General features: G+C 40.6%; 1 protein-coding gene across 1 annotated transcript in view; it reads right to left on the bottom strand.

The window, feature by feature from the left end:
- LOC122564002 (EF-hand calcium-binding domain-containing protein 5-like) overlaps positions 1 to 23,170 on the bottom strand; it is a 164,768-nt gene that overhangs the window by 72,896 nt on the left and 68,702 nt on the right. Inside the window, exon 5 of the mRNA XM_043718422.1 lies at positions 3,733 to 3,888. Within this exon, the coding sequence (XP_043574357.1) occupies positions 3,733 to 3,888 (156 nt within the window). The remainder of the gene's footprint in view (positions 1 to 3,732; positions 3,889 to 23,170) is intronic.

Below are 23,170 nucleotides of genomic sequence, written 5' to 3'. Positions count from 1 at the left end.
ATGAAGAGACATTTCTTCAGCCAGAGAGTGCTGGGCCTATGGAATTCATTGCCACGGTGCGCAGAGGAGGCTGGGATGTTAAATGTCTTCAAGGCAGAGATTGATAAATTCTGAATCTCGCAAGGAATTAAGGGATATGGGAAGAGTGCGGATAAGTGGCGTTGAAATACCCATCAGCCATGATTGAATGGCGGAGTGTACCTGATGGGCCAAATGGCCTTACTTCCACTCCTATGTTTTATGGTTTTAAAAGACTTACCAGGATGTTGCTGGGAATGAAGGGTTTGAGTTATACGGATAGGTGGAATAGGTTGAGCCTCTTTTCATTGCAGCACAGAGGGTTGAGGGATACCCTTTTAGAGGTTTACAAAATCAGGAGGAGCATAGATAAGATGAATAGCAAAGATCTTTTTTCCTAGAATGAGGGAGTTAAAAACTAGTGGGCATATTTTTAAGGTGAGAGGAGAAAGATTTTAAAAAGGAACTGAGAGACCTTTTTCACACGGAGGGTGGTTTATATGTGGAATGAATTGTCAGAGGAAGTGGTAGGTGCAGATGCAGTTACAACATTTAAAGGACATTTGGACAGGTACATGAATAGGGAAGGTCTACAGGGATATGGGCCACACACAGACAAATGAGACCAGTTTAGCTTGGGACATTGGTTGACATGGACAAATTGGGCCAAAGGGTCTGGTTCCATGGTGTATGAATCTATGACTCTATCCGGGGGGAAACATGTACATACTCAGCCTTCTTGTCACTCGACAGTGCAAATGTAACATATCACCCACTTTTTGCATGCAGTATGTCAATCACCTCTCTTATAAATCAGTGGACGGATTTGCAAGATATTCGAGATATCCTCAGCTCCAACCTGGGATGAGTCCAACACACAATTCATGGCAGCTGCCAACCTGACAACCATCAGTAATGCCATTCTCACCCTGCTCTGAAGCAGGGGCAGGCCAGATGAGCACCTTATCAACAACAGCTGAAATGTTACATACAGTGGTCCTGGCTTAAAGCAAGGTAGGAGAAATGGTCCCTGATGAAAGTGAGAATCTGGCTTCCTGCTGACAGCCTTATGCCTCTGTATTTTCATAGAGCTTATCATTGTCATACTGCTGTCATCCTGTGGGGCAAGGAAATGGAACTCTAACACCCATGGCTGTGGGCAATAGTCTAAGCAACACCCTCAAAGTGAGAACCAAGGACTTACACCTGTCCAGTTCAATAACATAAAGCAGGATAAACCTCAAGCATGAATTCCACAATAGCCAGCAGATATAAATCAGCATCTATCCTGAAGATAGATAACTTCAAATAGCATTGGTGGGAGGTGCTTGCAACGGCTGAAAAATGATTACCTGTATGGTTAAACGAAGCATTAGCTGGAATATAAACTTGAAAATGATGTACAGCTGCCAAATCACTGTTAGATTCTGACTGACTTTACAAATCTTCGTATTTCCTATTCAAGCTCCCTGTTTTTGCCCCCTTAATCTCACCAGTATCCAACTCTGCCCACATTAGAAGTCTATATGTTCAGTAGAGGCAGCACTTTGGACTTACAGTATCACCAGCAGGACCAAAAACACAGGCATCACATCTAAATTTGATCACCAATATAACTTCATGGCAATTGGGACATAGGAAATTCAGAGATAAATACTCCAACAAATATTTTTCAGACTTCAGGTTTATTAACAAGCTGCCTGTTTAATTGCAGGAAACGGTATGGTCAGAAACAAATGGAGAAGTTCAAGAAAGGCTAACAAAAGCTCAGTTAATGAGGTGAGTTTCAGATATGGTCCTGAAGGCAGCAAGGTGGAGAGGCTTAAGCAGGGAAGGCCAAATAGTGGGCTGAGGCAGCTGAGGCATGGCTGAAGGTGCAAAAAAAGGGAAAAAGGGACTTAAGAAAGGGATTTTTAAAAAGATGAGTTGCAGAGGTAAAGGGAAAGATTTTCCCTGAAGAACTCAGAACCCACTTTCTGGTTTAAATGGAGGTGAGAAGCCTGTGCTTTGTGGGAATGTGTCACGCAATGTGCTTTTTACCCGGAGCTATCAATTAATGACCAAAGGGCAAATTCATTGTCTGATTAAGGACAGCAAATGGGCTCCTGAGGAGGGAGGACCAATAAGATTCCTTCCAACTTCAAAACAGAAGCAACGCGCAATGCAAAGTATGTGACAAAATGTAGTATCGTTTCTATGAATAAAAATATTGTCTTGTGCAGTCAGTTTTGTGTGCGTGTGTCTAATGTCTTTCTGCCAAAGTAAAATTGGGATCTGTTCAATTGGGGAGACTCAAATGTATATAAATATAGTCTTATTCAAGTAAGAGACGCTTTTAGTTTGTTTGTTGGATAAAGTAAAACTCCAATGTTTGTTTTCTTCATGTGCTACTGTACAGAACCAGATTGCTTTCATGAGTTTGTATGTCTTTTTTATGAATAGAGTATATTTTGAATTTGTAAAAAATGTGTTTGTGTGTGTGTGTGGTGTGTCTATGAGTGTTTGGTGTGTCTGGCGTGTCTGTGTGTGTTTGGGGGATGTGGTGTGTATGCATGTGTGTGGGGTGTTTGTGTGGGGGGCTGTGGTGCGTATGAGTATGTGTGTGTGTCTGTTTGTCTGGGGGAGTGCTGTAGTATGTATGAGTGTGTGTGGTATGTGTGTATGTCTGTGTGTGTGGTATGTGTGTGTTATTTGTGTGTGGGGGGCACTGTGGTGTGTATGAGTGTGCGTGTGGTATGTGTGTACGTCTGTGTGTGTGGTGTGCGTATGTATGGTGTGTCTGTGTGCCTATGTGTGTGCACGTGCACGTGCTGTTCGTGTGGTATGTGTGTGTATCTGTACACGGAGGGTAAGGGAGAACTCCAGGCCACTACAGAGGGGCTCTATGCCTGCTTGGATAGTTGGTCATTCAGATTGCTGCTGGGAACCTGGAGGCCGCCTTGAAAATTCCAGTCAGCCTCCTTCGGTTGGTGTTGAAAAACCTTCAAGCAAGGCTTAATTAGCTACCCCCCTCATCCATCCCACATCATCAGTCCACCAGGAGAATGATTTAGTGGAGACCAGTATTGCGATTTTTAATGCCCACACCCTTCTGTTCCAGGTCCCCATGTGGGTAAAACATCAAGTCCAAACTGTTTAGGCAGATGTTTATAGATTAAAGAAGGTTACATATAAAGCCATTAGGATTTAAACATGAGTGCAATAAACAAAGAAGCTGATGCACTGGGAGCCATTGTATGGTCAGGACTAAGTACGATCTGCTGTTTAGTTTCTCAAACCACCAGGACATTTATCTGCTTGTAGTGGTGGTGGGAGATGAATTAACTTTATTCCTTTGACCTTGAGGCAGGAAGAAAATGGTAACTGTTGTTTTGTTGATGCCAAAAGACAGCTCTATACTATACCATTTTACTGGAAATTATCTACCTGATTTTTTTTTGCAGCACAAGAACAGTTTCCACTTATAACCTGAATTGCCCATTATGGAAGTGCTGTGCTGTTGGGAATAATTCAGGATCTGGTTAATAATGGCCCGTAATGGGACTTGTCAGACTTCCTATTCCACAGCTGCATACTGGCAGATTTGACTCAACACAAATATGGAAATTCCCAGTCATGCCTCACCAAGCACTTGGCTAAGTGGAATTAATTCTACTTACCTTTCTGTCTCACAAAATGTCACAATCTCAGACAGTACACTGTCTAATCACTGACCTTTCCAATGTCACATGCCAGGAACAGTTCTGCAAACTGCTTCCTCCACCAATCGCCTTCTCTTTTTTGACGGAAAAAATCTGAGCTGTGGGAAAGATATTCGAGGAAATCCTGGAAAGGATTGTCAGACAGACTCTTGACGTAAGAGTACATATACTGGAGGAGGAAAAGAAAAAAAAAGCTCTGTGATTCATTGACACTGAAATGTTTCCTGAGCACACATCAGAAAAGATTCGTGACTCCTATGATATAGGTTTTGGTAAGTTACTGACAGCATCACACTGCCAGTAGATTAAAACTGACAAGACTTCCTTTCCCATTAATTTTACTGGATTGTGGAAAGATTCTCACAGTGAACAGATGTTTCTACATGAATGCATAAATCCACTGCAGGATGAAATTTGGTACAGATGGCTTGTTATGGGAACAGCTAGAACCTTTCTATACCAGACCTTTAGTTCTACTGTTGTACCTAATAGTCAAAGAAATTTTTATAAAGTATTTTCACAGTGCCATTTTGCATTGCTTGTAGTGGAAACCATTTCAGTTCTACTGGTATAATTGCAAATAGCATAATTACTGTTGGTTCAGGCAGCAAAATTACCCATCTGTTACACATTTTATTAGCCTCCTTAAAGGACTTGATCTACAGTCAAGAAGTTCAGAATCAATTCTGTTCAATGATTAAACAACAATCCAAATTCAGACATTGTAAATTCAGTCAATCCATTTCTATTTTAAAATTCATTTTCATTGTCGATTCATGTTGATTATTATTGTTTGACTAAAATATACTTTGTTTACATTTCTGCTCAGTTGTAGGGAAAGATTAATCAAATGTGATTCTGATAAATAGACCCTTTATAGAACCAGCACCAGTATATATTCAATGAGCCAAATAGCCACTTGCCACATTGAATCCAAATCACTTTGATAGGGATTCCATTCATGCAAACCCAGGAAACCAAACTCAAGTCAGCTTTAAATAGTTCCATCATTGTTGTTTCCATCTGATATGATTCCAACTGATGTTATTACCAGACAAGTCAGTTCCCAGACGGGAACTTGGCTTATTAAATCAAGTTTGATTTGTTTTGGTTTTAATGAAGTGGACTCTTGCTGAAATGTAAACATGCTTTAACAGTAACTCAGAAGTTTATTATGCAAGAAATTAAGATAAAATAGAATAAATAAATCATCAACTTATAATAAAAATTCAAGACTTTTTAAACACACATTAAAAGTATACTTCCATTAATCACCATACATTTTTAAGTATTGAAAAGAAGCAGCTTTGGCATCATTCCCAAAACAGACCACCGATACAGCATCCAAAACAGCACTTCTATAATACTCATACCAGAGTCCTTGTATTCAAAGTTCCTGCTAATTTTATTTCTGCCTGCACAGCCCTATGAGATATGTATGTAGCAGTAACTTTGTCAATGTCATGATCAGCATGCTGGTGTCAATTGCTGTGCGCGGCAATTTGGAGCGGCTGCAAACATCCGTGCAGTTTAGAGGGAATATTACCATTATCAACACGTCGGCAAGTTTAAGTCACTTGTAATTTTAATTTTTAGATTGGAACTGCAGGTAGATTTTTCCTGGGCTTATTAAATACCTGCTTGAGTATGCTCAGCTTTAAGTAACCTCTTCATGGTTTCAGACCAACACTTCTGGTCTGAAGCTAGCACTAGTTCTTTATTCCAAAGTAATTTAGTTCACTATATATATTTCTTTTCAGGAATGTGAGTCTACTTAGCCATTCTATTCAAATAACTTCACAGGACTGCCCCATATTTAGAGCAGAACTAAAAAGAAACCTCTCTAACCAATAGGTGTTTTCCTTAAGCTTAAAAAAAACTTCCCTCTCCTTCTACACTAGAACTTGTTCATTCTTAAAGCACTATTTGTGTATATAAATACATGTCAATTCTAAAGTTAACCCTCAACAAGTGTTTTAAAAGAAATCACCATGGTCACAGAAATATGAACAATTATTAATTTCAGAGCACCGAAACCCAATGATTACTAACTCAGAAACCATAAACCCAAGCATCTACTAAATAATATTAAATTCATATACATAAATTTCACCGTTTCCGTCACATATCATCTATTCAACAAGTTAAGCATTCAAGCTCCATTGTAAAACGTGAGCAGAATTTGAAGTCTGCCATTTCAGTGGGGTCCTGCATTATTGAAGACAACCTGTTTTCCTAATGCATTGGTAATGTAGAAAATAAAGATCTCATGTACTATTCAATAAAAGCAGTGAGTTATCTTCAGGCATACCAAATATAGATTCATAGGTCACTTATTGCTATTGTGTGGTAATGTATTGCAAAATATCCACTTGTTTTCAAACATATGAATATTGATTACACTTCAAAATAACTAACCAAATGTCAAACACTTTGTAATACTTTGAGGATTTTTTAAGGCACTATGAAAGTACAAGATGTTCATGAACTCTAACATACCTGCTGTTAATAAAACATATTAGTCTTACAATTATCAACAAAGTGCCAAACTGAATTCATTACCATGCCAGAAGTATTATCCCTTATTAGATTTCACAAAGAAAATGTAAGGCTATTTATTATAGCAAACAGCTTATAAGCTTTTTAAATTATTTATATTTTTGTTCTGGAGGCGGGGGGCAATGTCCACACCAGACCGTAGGCATCTCTTTCCATTAGAGAGTGGCAGTTGTTTAAGTATAGCTTGAGGCTAGACATGTCAAAAGAATAGGGTGAAGTCAGAAGTCTATGAATTACCACATCCAGTACAAGGATTGAACCTACACTGTTGCCTTTATTCGGCGACACACTCTAGCTATTTGAATCCTAATGTACTGAAAACCCAGATGAGAAAAATGCAAGTGACTGCAATCTTCTGTTTCAAACAGTTTCAGTAATGTAACAGGAATGCCTTGTAACAATGCTTTCCATTATGGCTTTACATACTCAGAAAAATTCTCCTTAATGATGACACAATATTCATTGCCGCAAAAGAAATGGAAGGCTAGAGGAAAGGAAAGGGTCTTATACTCATGATGTTGATATGTTTTTCTTTTTTGGTCTGGTAGAGCAAATATGACAGATTTTAACTCTGCATAACACTGTTAAGTGGATTGCGAAGCAGCAGTCTGTTTTAATACTTTTCTGATTTTTATTTCTATGACTATATTTTACCTTGCTACTCAAAGTGAAGATTTAGTCCTTTTTATATTGTTAGAATTCCTTCTTTTCCCTGCATTTGCTATTCTTCCTTTCTCAACTTTCCCTCACTTCTCTCACATTGGCACATTCCATTTCTATTTGTGCTTTCTTTTAGTGTCTTAAGTATGGTGAATGTATAAATGTGGTGTGGTGTCATCAATTGTGTTAAGAAGCTTAAAAGGGATATCTTTATAATAGCTTAAAGTGCTAACTACTGACTAAATAATGTTTACTCAATGTTGATTTTTTTGTTGTTAAGTAAAAGTAAAAATTCTCTCATGTAATTTTTTTTTGTTTCGGTCACTGGAAACTCAAATAGCATGTATCTTGCAGTTACTCCTCAGATTCAGGCTCATTTCTTGCAGTTAAATGTTTGGAGGTTTATAGACCAAGTGCAGGCAGTTGGGCCTAGTTTATTTTGGGATTAAGGTCAGCATGGAGTGGTTGAATCAAGGGGTCTGTTTCTATGCTGTATGATTCTGTGACTATGATGCTATGACACTATGATTTATTATTCTTACCTCTGAAGTAATGATATTTAATGCTACTTGGCCATTGATCACATTTATCAACTATCAGGCACTCAAGCTCTATCTATTCTGCTCACTGCTCCATCATTGACTAGTGGTTCTTTGAATTGCCCCATCAATTTCTGTTGCCATTGGCTCGGAGCACACTACCACAACTCATCCACTCCGACCAGATATACTAAATTAATCTAAATAATTTCTGATATTAGGGATTTCAGAAGTGGTCATACCATTGAATGCTAAGGGGACATGGCTAGAGTCTCCCCCCTTTGAGACAGCCGTTGTCTCACCGATGTGTGATCCAAATGTTACTAGCTACCTATCAGCCCAAAATGGATGTTGTCCAGATCTTGCTGCATTTGGATTGGGTTTGCTGTAATAGCTGAGAAATCCCAGATGTGTAATCATCAGTGAACGTTTCTGCTTCTGACCTTATTATGGAGGGAAGTCATTGATGAAGCAGCGAGAGATGAATGGGCCTAGTGTATTACGTGAAGAACACCTGCAGTGACATCCTAGGATTGAGATGACTGACCTCAAGCAACTCCATCTTCCAAACAATGGAGAGCCTTTCTGCTGATCAGCTTCAATTTTGCCAGGACTCCTTGAATGTTACACTCATCAAATGCAGTCTCGATAGAAAGGGCAGTCACTTTCAACTCACCTCTAAAATTCAGCTCTTGTGCCCATGTTTGGACCAGAACTGTAATGAGGTCAGGAGCTGAGTGGCCCTGACAGAACTCAAACTGAGTTAGCAAGTTTTATTGTTGAGCAAATGCAGTTTGATAGTATTTTCAATGATCTCTTCCATCACTTTACTGATTGTTGAGAACAGACTAATGAGAGGGAAATTGATTGGATTGGATTTGTATTATTATTTTGGGCAAGATGTACTTGGGGAATTTTCCACATTGGTGGACAGATGTCAGTGTTGTATAGATATTGAAATAGCTGGGCTAGGAGCACAGCTACTTCTGGAACACAAGTCTTCAGTACTATTGACCGAATATAGTCACCATCCATAGTTTTCACAATATCCAGAGCCTTAATCCATTTCTTAATATTATGTGGAGTGAATCAGATTAGCTGAAGACTGATATCAATGATGTTGGAGATATCCGGAGGAGGTCAAAATAGATCATTGTCTTTTGCGCTCATGACTAGGGCTTCCCCTCATTAAGGAGTCTCCTCCTCGTTAGTTGTTTAATTTTCCCACCATCATTCAGAACTGGATTACAGGGAATGCAGAATTAAAATTTGATTGTTCAATTGTGGAGTAATTTAACCGTGGCTACTGCATGATGTTTACACTGCCACCGGGCATCAGGAAGATAGGCTATATCAACAATGTTAAAAATCTGGAACTCAAATCATAAAAATGCCAGGATCACTGAAATATTGCATCAGTTTAAACAAAGTACACCTGATATGCTCACTGAGCAGAGGAGTTGAAGCTGATAGAGTCATGAAGGGAAAGAAACCCAGGTCAGTAAGGGAAGTCAAGCTGCCAAGAGTGAAAGAAACCAGGGATAGAGAAAGAAGTAGCCAGAACTGGGTGGACATTGCAGATGGGAGAAAGTGAGGACTGCAGATGCTGGAGATCAGAGCTGAAAAATGTGTTGCTGGAAAGGCGCAGCATGTCAGGCAGCAGCCAAGGAGCAGGAGAATCAACGTTTTGGGCATAAGCCTTCCTGAAGAAGGGCTTATGCCCAAAACGTCGATTCTCCTGCTCTTTGGATGCTGGACATTGCAGATAGTGTGCTAAGAGCTAAGGGCAACAGAAATTTGTGGGACAATTCAAAGAACCACTAGTCAATGATGGAGCAGTGAACAGAATAGATGGAGCCTGAGCACCTGATAGTTGAAAGATGAGATCAATGGTCAAGCAGCATTAAATATCATTGACTTCAGAGATCATAGAGTCATAGAATTATATAGCATAGAAACAGACCTGTCAGTTCAATCTCTATGCTGACCATAATCCAAACTAAACTAGGCCCACCGACCTACACTTGCCCCATATACCTCCAAACACTTAACTGTAAGAAATGAGTCTGAATCTCAGGAACAACTGCAAGATATGTGCTACTCTCAGTTCACCATTTTAGAACAGTTTTTAGGTCACTAGAGTGATTAGTTATACTTTTCTGGGACAATATTCAGAGACATCTAGTAGCTCTGGGTAGTTATGAAACTAGAAGTCTGTAAACAGCAAAGCAGGTGATGGATGAGAATGAGAGATCTTACCTGAAATAGGAAAGAAAGAAAAATATCAATTTAAGGCTCAAGGTAGGATCTCAAGGTTGGTTCAGGAAATTTCAACAAGAACCAGAGGTAGCAGAATAGCTGAACCTATTTCAGTGGGATAAACTTCAATGGTAAGTAAAACAGAGTCACAGACATGTACACCACAGAAACAGACTCTTCGGTCCAACTCATCCAGTTCTTCCTAAATTAATGTAGTTCCATTTGTCAGCATTTGGTCCATATCCCTCCAAAACCTTCCTATTCATATCTCCATCCAGATGCCTTTTAAATGCTGTAATTGTACCAGCCTCCACCACTTCCTCTGGCAGATCATTCCATACATGCACCACACTGGCATAAAAAAGTTGCCCTGAGATGCCTTTTAAATCTTTCCCCTCTCACCTTAAACCTATACCCTCTAATTTTGGACTCCCCTACCCTGGGAAAAAAGACCTTGACTATTTACCCTATCCATGCTCCTCATGATTTTATAAACCTCGATAAGGTCAACTCTCAGCCACTGACCGTCCAGCGAAAACAGCCTCAGCCTATTCAGCTTCTTCCTATAGTTCAAACCCGTCAACCCTGGCAGCATCCTTGTAAATCTTTTCTAAACGCTTCCAAGTTTAACCACATCCTTCCTACAGCAAGGAGACCAGAATTGAATGCAGTATTCTAAGGTGGCCTAACCAATGTCCTGTGCAGCTGCAACATGACCTCTGTTCTAATCAGATATATGATCTAATTTGACAGTAATATTCTAGTTCTGATGTCATGCTAACTCCCTCTGTTATCAACAGAATATTTATATCCAGTGCTTAAACGGTATAAAATTGACATTTTAAGCTTCATTACACAGGCCAGTTGTATGTAATAGCAAGCACTTTTGTAAAGGCCGGTCAATCATACTTGAGCTGTTTATACAATCCCTAATCCTCACTAATTCCTAAGGGTCATAGCACCCAATTAGCAAGATGCAAATGAAACTCTTCCTATTATTCTTGTTTATCACACATGAATTGTATTTGATAATCCAGCAATAAATTATTTAGAATTAGAAAATACCTATAAATTATTTTGAAGGGCTTTTGTGGCATACTGGTAGTTTTGAGCCGGGGGCCAGGGTTCATGTCTGACCTGCTCCAGAGGGTGTAGAAGAACATTCCTGAACAGATTGACTAAAAAATCTATGTGGGGCACTAGCTAAGGCGTTCACCTTAAACACTGTTTGTTTCAGTTTGCAATATGCAGCAACTCACCCCAGTTTTGGAAGAGGAGATTGATTAATTGAATTCAAATGATGTTCTCTTTAATTTGTTAACCATTGCCTGGTTTAAATTTACTCTAGTTATCTACAACTGCAGCAACATCAACTGTTAATCTGGGTCAAATCAGTCAAACAATACAGCTGACCAGGTCAGTAGATCTATTTTAGGATTTCCATATTATCTGATCGAGTTATATTCCAGAACCATGTCACATAGACTGTGTACTGAAAAGTATACCTGCATTCCATATATTAAAGACCTTACATTGAAAAGTTAAATGTGATGCTGTGGTGTTGATACATTAAGAGAGTGTATTCAGTTTCTTCATTCAAAAGAATTTGACATGCATAATTTACATTTGATTCCTATACGTAACACTTTGTTTACGCTCAGAAAATGCAGTCCAAATGTAGCTTTGACAATGTGGAGCTAGTTATGGGAGCAACCCAAAAACTGGGCTGTATACAAACTGAGAGAACATCACTAATTGTGTTTCAAAAATACACCAAAAATTTCTAATTACAGAACTTCTGTTCTAGAAAGGCTCACTGGACCTGAAACTCTTATGTCTTTCCACTGATGCTGCCAGACCTGCTGAACTTTTCCAGCAATTTCCATTTTGTTTCCATTTGCATGGTGTCTTTAAAGCAGTAAAAATATTCAAAATGCTTCATGTTATCAGACAAAAGGCATAAAAAGAACTCCTTCTAAGTGGTGGAGGTCACAGGTTTGAGAAGATGTTGAAGATGCCTTGCAAAGTTGCAACAGTGTATCCTGTGGATAGCACACACCACCGCCACAATGTGCTGGTGGTGGAGGGAGTGGAAGGACTTTGAGAAATCATGAGGTACACCACTCACCACAGAATATTTAAACTCTGACCTTTCTCTTAGTCACATTTTAACAAAGAAGGTTGTAGGAGAGGCTGGACTAGTACTAACTCTCATAAAAAATATTTTGTTTCTTTCTCCCAAATATGGTTACAAAATTAGCTGAATGATAGGAAACAGAGAGTAATGGTCAAAGAATGTTTTGGGACTGGATAAAGGTTTGTTGCAGAGTTCCCTGGGGATTGGTATTAGAACCCTTCCTGTCCCTGATATACAATAACGACCTGCAGCTTTGTGATAATTTCAAAGTTTGATGACACAACAATTAGGAGTTTATAAATTGAGGAGGGCAGTGTGGAACTTGAAAAACATAATTGACAAGTTGGTGGAAGGACTTATGCCTGAAACATCGACTCTCCTATTCCTCGGATACTGCCTGAACTGCTATGTTTTTCTAGTGGCACACTTTTCGACACTGACTCTCCAGCATCTGCAGTCCTCACTTTCTCAAAGTTGAAGGAATGGGCAGATAAGAGGCAGACGAGGTTTAAAGCAGAGAACTGTGAGGTGAAGCACTTTGGTAGGAAGAAGTTTGAAAGACAATACAAAATAAGGGGTACAATTTTAAAGAGGTGCCAGACTAGAGGAACCTGGGTATATATGTGCACAGATCACTGAAGGTAGCAGGCCAGATGGAAAGAGGAGGTACTAAAGTGTACAGTATTCTCAATTCTTTTAATAGGACCATAGGATACAAGAGGAAGGAGGTGATGTTAGACTTGCCAGACTTCATCTGGAATGTTGTGTACAGTTGTGGGTGCAACATTATAGAAAAGAAGTGAATGCATTGGCAAGAGTGCACAAACGGTTCCAGGAATGAAAAATTTCAGTTATGAGGATAGATTAAAGAAATTGGAACTGTTCTCTTTTCAAAGAAGAGATTTGATAGAGGATTTGAAAGTCATGAGTGGGCTGGAAAGAGTGAATAGGGAGATGTTTTTCCTGCTAGAAAAGGGACAAGAACAAGAGGGATTGAAAGTGATTTGCAAAAGAAGCAAGGGTGATGGAGAAGAAAAAAATCTTTTCATGTAGTGAATATTCAGGTATAGAATGCATTGCCTGAAAATAGGCTGGTGGAAGCTTCAATTTAGACATTCAAGAGGGCATTGTATCACTATTTGGATAGAAATAGTGTGCAAGGGATATGGAGAGAAAACAGGAAATTGGCCTTAGGCAGTGATGAACATTTGAAGAGCTAGAGCAGAGCAAGGGGCTAAATGGTCTCAGTTTGCAGTGTAACAATTCTATGACACTGTAAAGATATTCTCCAATAACAAAATAATAAAATTAATGTTTATCTGGTGTCCTTTTCACTGTTTATATTGAAACACTGGACTGTTTTGTTTTAATGTGCACCTATCTGAAAGATAGTTTCTTGACAAAATTCAGTCAGTGTAATGTAATTCTGCTCAAGCACCAAACGTGACGTTCATTAGACATGATGTTCACATTTTCATTTCCTGTGGTTATTCAACAGGATTCATGCAAACTGGTTCATATTGTTTTGCAAAATAAACAAAACCAGCCTATCTGCTAGCCCCAGAGTGTTCGTATCTCAATGTAACAGAACTAAGTATCACATGATTGTCCAATTTTAAGTGATGGTACAAAGGAGTTGTAATTGCAGAGCTACTAGCCTTGCATTGTGTCAAACTGTGGGTTTGTTTTAGGTTGAGTGGCTCTGACATATTTTCAAAACAAATTATCTAGCTCCTCATTAAATACTGAGAGTGATCTGGCCTCCAGGACGCTCTAGGGTAGAAAATTCTAGACATTCACTACCTTCCAAGAGAAGAAATTCCTTTGCATATTACTTATATGCGAATATCCCCTGATTTTATCAACATGCCCCTTAGTTTGAGATTCCCTTACTATTGGAAACATCTTCTCAACATCTACCCGATAAAAATCTTGTACATTTCAATAAGACCATCCTTCATGCTAAAGCGTCAGAGAGTCACAGAGTCGTACAGATGGACCCTTCAGTCCAACTCATCCATTCCCAACCAGATGCGGCCATTCTCCATACAGTCTCTGCTGCCTGAGCAGTGTGTACATGCTGGGAAGGCCAGCATTAGATAGGACCGCTATGTTGGACACTCTGTCTTGCCAGGATATGCCCAGGATACAGCGGATACTCCTCAACTGGAAGGTGTTCAGTCTTCTGTCCTGTCTGGCATACGTAGTCCACATTTCACTGCCGTACAGCATCATGCTTATCATGCAGGCATTGTAGTCTAACATTTTTGTCTTCGTTGTCAGCTTGGGATTTGTCCATACTTGAATCATGAGGCAAGCAAGAGTTAAGACTGCTTTCCCGATCCTCTTGTCGATCACTGTGTCCAAGGAGAGGTTGTCAATGATGGTATAGCCAAGGTACGCAAACTGATGGATGACATTGAGTTCATAGTCATCGATGGTGATGACCGGCAGTGCTTCTGCATCCCAGGACACAGAGGCACAGAGACAAATTAATGTAGTCCTATTTGCCTGCAATTGGCTCATATCCCTCTATTGTCTTTCTATTCACATACCCATCCAGATGCCTTTTAAATGCTGTAATTGTACCAGCCTCCACCACTTCCTCTGGCAGCTCATTCCATACACGCACCACCGTCTGCATGTAACAGTTGCCCCTTAGGTCCCTTTTAAATCTTTCCCCTCTTACCTTAAACCCATGCCCTCTAGTTTTGGACTCCCCTACTCTGGGAAGAAAAGATCTTGACTACTTATCCTATCCATGTCCCTCATGATTTTATAAACATCTATAAAGGTCACCCCTCAGACTCCGTGCTCCAGTGAAAACAGCCCCAGCCTATTCAGTCTCTCCCTATAGCTCAAACCCTTTAGCCCTAGCAACATCCTTGTAAATCTTTTCTGAACCTTTTGACGTTTAACAACCTGCAGATGTTCTTGATAAGTCAACCACTTCATCCCAGAAAGTAGCCAGCTGAATCTCTTTTGAACTGCCTCACCAACACCCTGCATAGCTGTAACAAGACTTTCCCATTTTTAAGTTCCAAACCCCAAAAATAAAGTCAAAAAAGGGTATTTGTCTTGATAAGTTTTTCTACACCTTAAGGCTAACTTTTTGTGTTTCATGCACCAAGAACACCCAGATTCCTCTGTGCTGCACTTTCGAGTCTCTCTCCATTTAAATGGCAGTTTGCCTTTTCATCCTTTCTATCAAAATGTATGACCTCGCAGTTCCCCCCATTAAATTCCATCTGAAAAATTTTTGCCCACTTGGCAAAACAGAGGTCCTAGTCTCCAAATGTCTATGACACTTTCTTGCCCACAAGGCCAGTGCAGAATACCCACGAGTTTTATAAGGATTGTCTGACCCTTACTCAAATCCCATCACACTGGGTAATACTGCCTTTTGATGCCCAAACCAGCTGTGGTGCCCACCCTTCTGGGAAGGGAAAGGAAAAAGAATTATCACTATTCCTTTGTTATGGTCAATATCCTGGAATTTTCCATCAAGCATTTTATCTTTACTGTTCTCCTGAGCAAATGACAAAGCCTGCTCCCTGAAGCTGATTGCATTTTCTATCTTAACAAGTTGGAATCGAAGTCAAGAGTGTGATGCTGGAAAAGAACAGTGGGTCAGGCAGCATCCAAGGACCAGTGGGGTTCTGTCCTTGTTGCATAGGGAGGGGTGGGTTAAAGGGTAGTTGAACGGGAAGTGGAGGAGATGCACTGGATGGCGTCCTCAACCATGTGGGAAGGGAAATTATGATCTTGGAAGAATGAAGCCATCTGGGAAAGATAGAACGCCACTCGTCCTCACCTTCCACCCCACCAACCTCTGCATATATCGCATTATCCTCCGCCACTTCTGCCACCTACAAACAGACCCCACCACCAGATATAATTTTCCCTTCCCACCCCTATCAGTGTTCCTGAGAGACCATTCCCTCCACGACTTCCTCGTCATGTCCACGCTCCCCCACCAGCCCACACCCCACTTCCAGCACCTTCCCCTGCCACCATAGGAAGTGCAAAACCTGCATCTACACCACTCCTCTCACATCCGCCCAAAGGATCTGCCCCAAAGGATCCTTCCACATCCAATAGAAATTTACCTGTACTTTCACCAATGTTGTCTATTGTATCCATTGCACCTGATGTGGTCTCCTCTCCACCAGGAAGACAAGACGCCTCCTTGAGGATCATTTCAGAGAACATCTCTGGGATACCGGCACCAACCAACCCCATCACCCCATGGCTGAACACTTCAACTCCCCCTCCCACTCTGACAAGGACATGCAGGACCTGGGCCTCATCCATCAACAAACCTTTACCACCCAACGTTTGGAGGAAGAATGCCTCATATTCCGCTTTGGGACCCTGCAACCACATAGGATCAATGTGGATTTCAACAGTTTCCTCATTTCCCCTCCCCCAATATTATCCCAGTCCCAAGCCTCCAACTCGGCACCACCCTGGTGACCTGTCCATCTTCCTTCCCACCTAACTGCTCCACCCTCCTCTCTGACCTCTCACCTTCATTTACCTATAGCATTCTCAGCCACCTCCGTTCCAGCCCCACCCCCCTCCCACTTATCTCTCAGCCCACTGGCCCACAAGCCTCATTCCTGATGAAGACCTTATGTCCGAAACGTTGATTCTCCTGCTTCTTGGATGCTGCCTGACCTGCTGTGCTCTTCCAGCACCACACTCTCAATTCTGATATCCAGCATCTGTATTCCTCACTTTCTCCAATTTGGGATCGAATAATCATTGACCACAATTTGAACAGGTGGAAGAGGAGCTGTACTCCAGAGGAGGCCTAAATAGACACATCTGTTTTTAATTGCTTTGCAAGGCCAGAAAGAAGTTTGGGCTTCTCTTCTGCCAGTTTCACCCACTAACAATGCTGGGTCAGCAACCAAATATGAGATGAATATCATACTGAAAAAAAGCCTGTTTCTAAGAGCTGAAGGACACGGTGTGAAATCCCAAACCAGGTCAGTAGGAGGAATGCAAAAATGGAACAATAAGAAAATTGAAAAACAATTTTTTAAAAGATTCAGCTATGTATAGAAATAAAGACTTGTGTGCCAATGATTGCAGCTTGCAGGGGAAACATTAGCTCATGCCAAAGGTTTTATCAACAAGGAGACAATGAAAAGTGCAAAACAAAAGGGAAGGGGAAGTAGTCATGAACAAGGCCAGCTTTCTGAGCAGTCAGCAAAGGAAACTGCTCTTCCACCACACTTCCTCATGTCCCCCACCCCAATAAATTCCAGCCGACTGGCTGAACTCAAGAAGCCCTGACAGAAAAGAAGTGTGGCGAATGAAAACACAGGATGTTGTCGTGACAAAGAGTGAAGGCCATTAGTAAAAAGCTCAAAGCTGTTGAGGAAATGAGTGGAACCGCAATAAAACCTGCAGTAACATATTTAGAACTGTGGCTGGTTTCTAATGTGCAATTACTAAACTCAAAACAAAAATCAGAAGCAAGCAATTGCAGGAACTCACACGGACATTGTGCTTCCTTGATACACTTTTGATACACTTCTTTAACACTGATTCACTTACAAAATAATTCAGTCTCAAAATCGAGCTTTTAAAATAATACCTTTCCAGAATTCATTACTTAAAGGAAGCATTCAAGTACTGGAAGCAGAATGTTTTGGCATTTCATCATATTGTTGCAGTTGCATTTAATAATTTTACTCCCTTCATCTGCTGTTTTATTTTGTTGCCAATTTGCAAAAGGATTGCTAGGCTGAGATCATACTCCATGTTTTTCTGTCAACAAGTTTGCACTTACATCTATTCTCCTGAAGATGTTGCCACCTTAAAGGGGAATGTTTTCAAAGGCTTAAGCCATGATAAACATAGTCTAATATTCAGGTTTGAATTTGTACCACGAGGTCATTGGCATGCAGCATCTACCACAACCAAGCTGGATCTTGTCTTCATGAAAAATGACAGTCAGTTTGAACAGTTTAGAAATTAAACCAGTCAACAATCCCTGATGTTTAGTGGGGAGAGGCCATTGCTGAGGGAGAGAGTGAATGAAGGGCCAGGTGGAAGAGAGGAAATGGAGTCGGGAGAGGCAATGGGGAAAGAAAGGAGTGTAGGACTGGAGATGGAGATTATTGGGTGAAAGGATGCTATGGGGTGAATTTGCGCTGTGGGAGCTACAGTATATACATGGACATGCCACTATCCCTATCTTAGTCAATGCTATGATATCAGAGACTGCAAGTATATGCACCCAGACTTCTTAGATGTTTTGATGAACTGATTCCATGGAAATTGCTCAGAAAGATTAAACACTAGATGGTCAATTCCCCAACTCCCGTGATCCCGCACAACTGACTCCATCTTGGAATCAGAATTGGAAACTTAGGACAGATTTGACTTATTTACCTGGATTCTTATACAGGAAAAATCAGACAGAGCAAAAGAATGTTTAGCTTTTCTGGGGAACTGCAGAACTGATACACCCAATGTCTTCCTGATACCCGACCCCCGACTCCACTAGACTCACCAACTTTAGCCCTGATTCTGCAACCTTCTGATTACTTGTGACCCCTCCCATTCTGGAAATCTGACAACCACATACTATACACTACAACCCTCCAACTCTCTCGATTCTCCAAATCCCTACCTGACACTCTGAAACTCCTTCTAAAGCTCTGACACCTCTCTGAGCTGTCTTCACAGTTTTAACAACCCTGCTGTCCTATCCAAATGATTCCCACTCAACGTCCCACTTACTCTATGCCCTACACATTTGCCTCACTTGTACTCATTCACTAATACAGTGGAAAGCTATTTAAATGTCTGAAAGCTTTGCAGTGTGTCATTGAAAAATAAATTATCAGAATATAACAATTACTACCTGAAAACAGAACATGACTGGTCTCTAACCTGACAAGATTGTGCTGCAAAGAAGGACTCCAAGAGAAGACAGCTGTACATATCTGAAGAGCAACGCATCCAGACTCATTCCCCTACCAAATATTTACCCCTTTCTAACACACCTAACACAATGGGCAACTGAGCATGGCCAATTCATCTGACCTGCACATCTTTGGAGTGTAGGAGGAAACCAGAGCACCCAGAGTAAACCCACGCAGACACAGGGAGAACATGCAAACTCCACACAGACAGTCACCTAAGGTGGTACTCGACCCCGGGACCCTGGCACTGTGAGGCAGCTAACCACTGAGCCACCGTGCTGCCCCATGGTACCCAAGATTGGTGGAACGTATCAAATGTCTCTAAATTCCATTGTGAAAGATGCTCAGATTAAGAGGACAATCCCACAAGGTTTCTCTTATTTTTGTGAAAATATAAATTATTCCCAAGTTATTTCTTAAATAATGGAATACTTCCCCAATATACGATTAACTGTTATTTTTAACTTATAAAATTAGATTCCCTACGTGTGGAAACAGGCCCTTCGGCCCAACGACCCTCGAAAGAGTAATCCACCCAGACCCATTCCATTTGACTAATGCACCTAACACTATGGGCAATTTAGCATGGCTAATTCACCTGACCTGCACATCTTTTGGATTGTGGGAGGAAACCGGAGCACCTCGAGGAAACCCACGCAGACACAGGGAGAATGTGCAAACTCCACACAGACAGTCACCCAAGGCTGGAATCGAACCTAGGACCCTAGTGCTGTGAGGCAGCAATGCTAACCACTGAGCCACCATGCCACCCAAAAACTCACATCTGAACTGAAATTTACAGATGATAAATGACATCAGGAGTAACACAGAGCAGTCTGCATCATAATCCCTGCACATATGAATTAGGACCAAGAGTAGACTCCTGGATACTGCTCTGCCTGCCAATCAATAAGATCAATTCTGATCTAATTACTCCAGATTCCTGTCCATTCCTGATAACCCATCATGACTTGCTTATGAAGATTCTATCTGCTTCTTTTAAAAAAAAATTCAAGGACTCTTCAGCCATTTTTTGAGGGTCAGAGTTCCCATGCCTCATGGCCTTCTGTGAGAAAATTAAATCTCATCTCTGTTTGAAATTGTCAAACCCTTATTCTTGACCTGTGACACTTAGATCCAGATTCTCTCAAAAGAAGAAACATTTCTTCCATTTTGACCTGACTCCACCACCTGACCAGCCTAACCTTCCTTCAAAAGACAATGTTCTCGTCAAGGTATTAGTCTGGTAAACATTCTCTGGTTTTTAATTGTTTCACTACATAATGAGACCAATACTATACACAGTAGAATCATATGGATGTACAGCACAGAAACAGACCCTCCGGTGCAACTCGTCTATGCCAACCAGATATCCTAAACTAATCTAGTCCCATTGCCAGCATTTGGCCCATATCCCTCTAAACCCTTCCTATCCATATATCCATCCAGATGCTTTTTAAATGTAGCAATTGTACTAGCATCCATCACTTCCTCTGGTAGTTCATTCCATACACGCATCACCTTTTGCATGAAAATGTTGCCCCTTAGGTCCCTTTTAAATGTTTACCCTCTCACCTTAAATCTATGCCCTTTAGTTCTGGACTCCCCCATCCCAGGGAAAAGACCTTGTCTATTTATCCTATTCATGCTCCTCATGATCTCACCAATGTCCTGTATAACTTGCATAATATCCCCACTTTTGTATTCAATTCCCCTCTCAATAAATAATAGTAATATTCCATTAGCTTTACAGATTACTTGCTCTACCTGCATACTAACCTCCTGTGCTTCATGTACTGGGACAGCCAGATATCTCTGTACCTCAGAGCTCTACAATCGCTCACAATTAAGATATTATGGTTCTTTCTTATCCCTCCTTCCTAAATAGAGAATTTCATACTTTCCCACATCATACATCATTTTTCCCTTTAATAGAATCACAGAATGTTTGCCTGTTCTAATCCCTTTGTAGTCTCAATGAGTTCATTTCAAAAATTACTTTCCAACCAGAATATAACCCATTTAAACTACTCTGTTTCTTACCAGCTAGTCAATCTTCCATCCAGGTGTAAAACGAAACCCAAAAGTGAATTTTCACTCATAAAAATTTACTAATAAATACAGAAATTGGATGGACAGGATCTCCCTGAGCTCAAACCTGGATCAAAAATTTTATTGTAACATTACAGTCCCAATTTTGTGCACATATGTGTGTTGAGTGGCAAAGCCTCATAGTTTCTTCCCTTTTGGTCAGCATGGACGTTTTGGACTGAAGGGTCTGTTTTCATGCTCTTATAAAAATAGCAGGTACTCTGGATTAACTAGTGGTAAAGCAGTCATCTGATATCAAGATTCCTAGCTTTCATTATCCAAACGTCTAGATTATATTTCAGCTATGAAATAACTTCTACCGTCCTTTGTTTCACTTACATTCAGCAGGCAAACACATTTTAATATGTTAAATGGTAATCTTTTGAGGATCTTACTTAAAGTCTGGTTGTCCTTACAATTTATTATTGTGCTCACATTGCTCTCCAAATACAGCATTATTCAAAAAAACTAGAGGATCATTCTTGGGTAATGTTTGTGCCATAAATCTAAACTGCACAAGATTAAACTCGATCCATTAGTGAATGGAAAATCAGGTTTTGATAGCAACAACAGTCTCCTGGGCCTCCCAGATTTTCTAAACATCTGTTATAGGAATACTTCCTGTTTCTCATCACAATGAAAACCTAATTTATTTCACACTTCGCAAAACAAAGAACTGAGATGAAAAGTGACGTTTCTCGATTCGCTAGCCCATGAAAACAGGATATAAAACGCATGCACTGTGTTTGGGGAAGTACAAAGTCACTTTTCTGGTAAAGGTTAGTACCTTTAAATGCAGTTGCAAACTGAGGTTAGTCAGAAAGACTGTTGCTATGATTAATTAGTTGTGACAATGAGTGTGGTCCTACAGACAAATTTTATGTTAACATGGGCTATTGCCATTCTTTTTGTAGTGATTGTAATAAGGTCAGCCAGGTGGACCACATAGAATATGAGTTGTCTGACCATGGTTGTTAATCTGGTCCAATTAGGAAGCCCTGGCTGATAGATAAGAACAGGAGTGTCAGACATCCTGTTCACCCTGAGAGCTGGCTCTGAGAGAGCTGGATCAGTGTCAAGGACTCTCCACAGGTAAATAAAGGGTCACTTGGTGACAGGATACCAGCCTCTGTGGAGATATTTCATATGTAACCCAATCTTCTTTTCAGATATTTGAAAGAACAGCTACAGCGTGTGACTGACTAAATAGGGTGGCACGGTGGCTCAGTGGTCAGCACTGTTGCCTCACAGTGCCAGAGACACAGGTTTGATTCCAGCCTCAGGCGACTGTCTGTTTGGAGTTTGCGCATTTTCCCTGTGTCTGTATGGGTTTCCTCCCGCAGTCCACAGATGTGCACATTAGGTGAATTGGCCATGCTAAATTGCTCATAGTGTTCATGGATGTGTAGGTTAGATGCATTAGTCAAGGGAATGGGTCTGGGTGGGTTACTCTTTGAAGGGTCGGTGTGGACTTGTTGGGCCAAATGGGCTGTTTTCACACTGTATGAATTCTATAATAAAACAAAACCATTTATGCTCCTACGCATTTTTTACAGGGCTAAGATATATCTGTACATTATTCAAAATTCCGTGAATGTGTCCAGCTTCCTGTTTTCATGTGTTTTGGTCATGCTTTTATTGTCAATGGTTAACACTGAAACTACCTATGCTTAACACTTAAGGGCTAATTTTAACTCAAAAGTGATCAGGAGGTGCGAGATTGAACCAGAAGATTAATAGTCTGTCCCTGGAGCAAAAAGCCCAGAAAAACACTCTGAAGCTCTTACTGTATCTGAATATGCCAGTTTCAATATCTGAGCAATTATGAACGACGCCGAACTCTGCAACATCAGTTAACATTCTTACTTCGAACTGTGTGATAAAATGGGGATGGTTTTTGAAACAGCCGAAGATGGTTGAGCTGAGGTATTACACTGAGAAAATCAGGGCTCTTGTGATGCAGTGGTAGTGTCCCTGTCCCTGGACCAGAGTGGCCTGGGTTCAAGTCCCACCTACTCCAGAGGCATATAATAACATCTCTGAACAGGTTGTTTGAAAAAATAGATTAAATTTTCAAAAAGGTTACATTGGGAAAATCAAGGATCTGGTGGAACAGTGGTAGTGTTTCTACTCTGAATCAGGATGAGATTAGATTCCATTCCCTACAGTGTGGAAACAGGCCCTTCAGCCCAACCAGTCCACACCAACCCTCCAAAGAGTAATCCACCCAGACCCATTTCACTCTGACTATGGGCAATTTAG

The sequence above is a fragment of the Chiloscyllium plagiosum genome, chromosome 28, assembly GCF_004010195.1.
Source record: "Chiloscyllium plagiosum isolate BGI_BamShark_2017 chromosome 28, ASM401019v2, whole genome shotgun sequence".
NCBI lineage: Eukaryota > Metazoa > Chordata > Chondrichthyes > Orectolobiformes > Hemiscylliidae > Chiloscyllium > Chiloscyllium plagiosum.
Note: the sequence above shows the minus strand (reverse complement) of the source record. Positions and strands in the feature narration are given on the sequence as shown.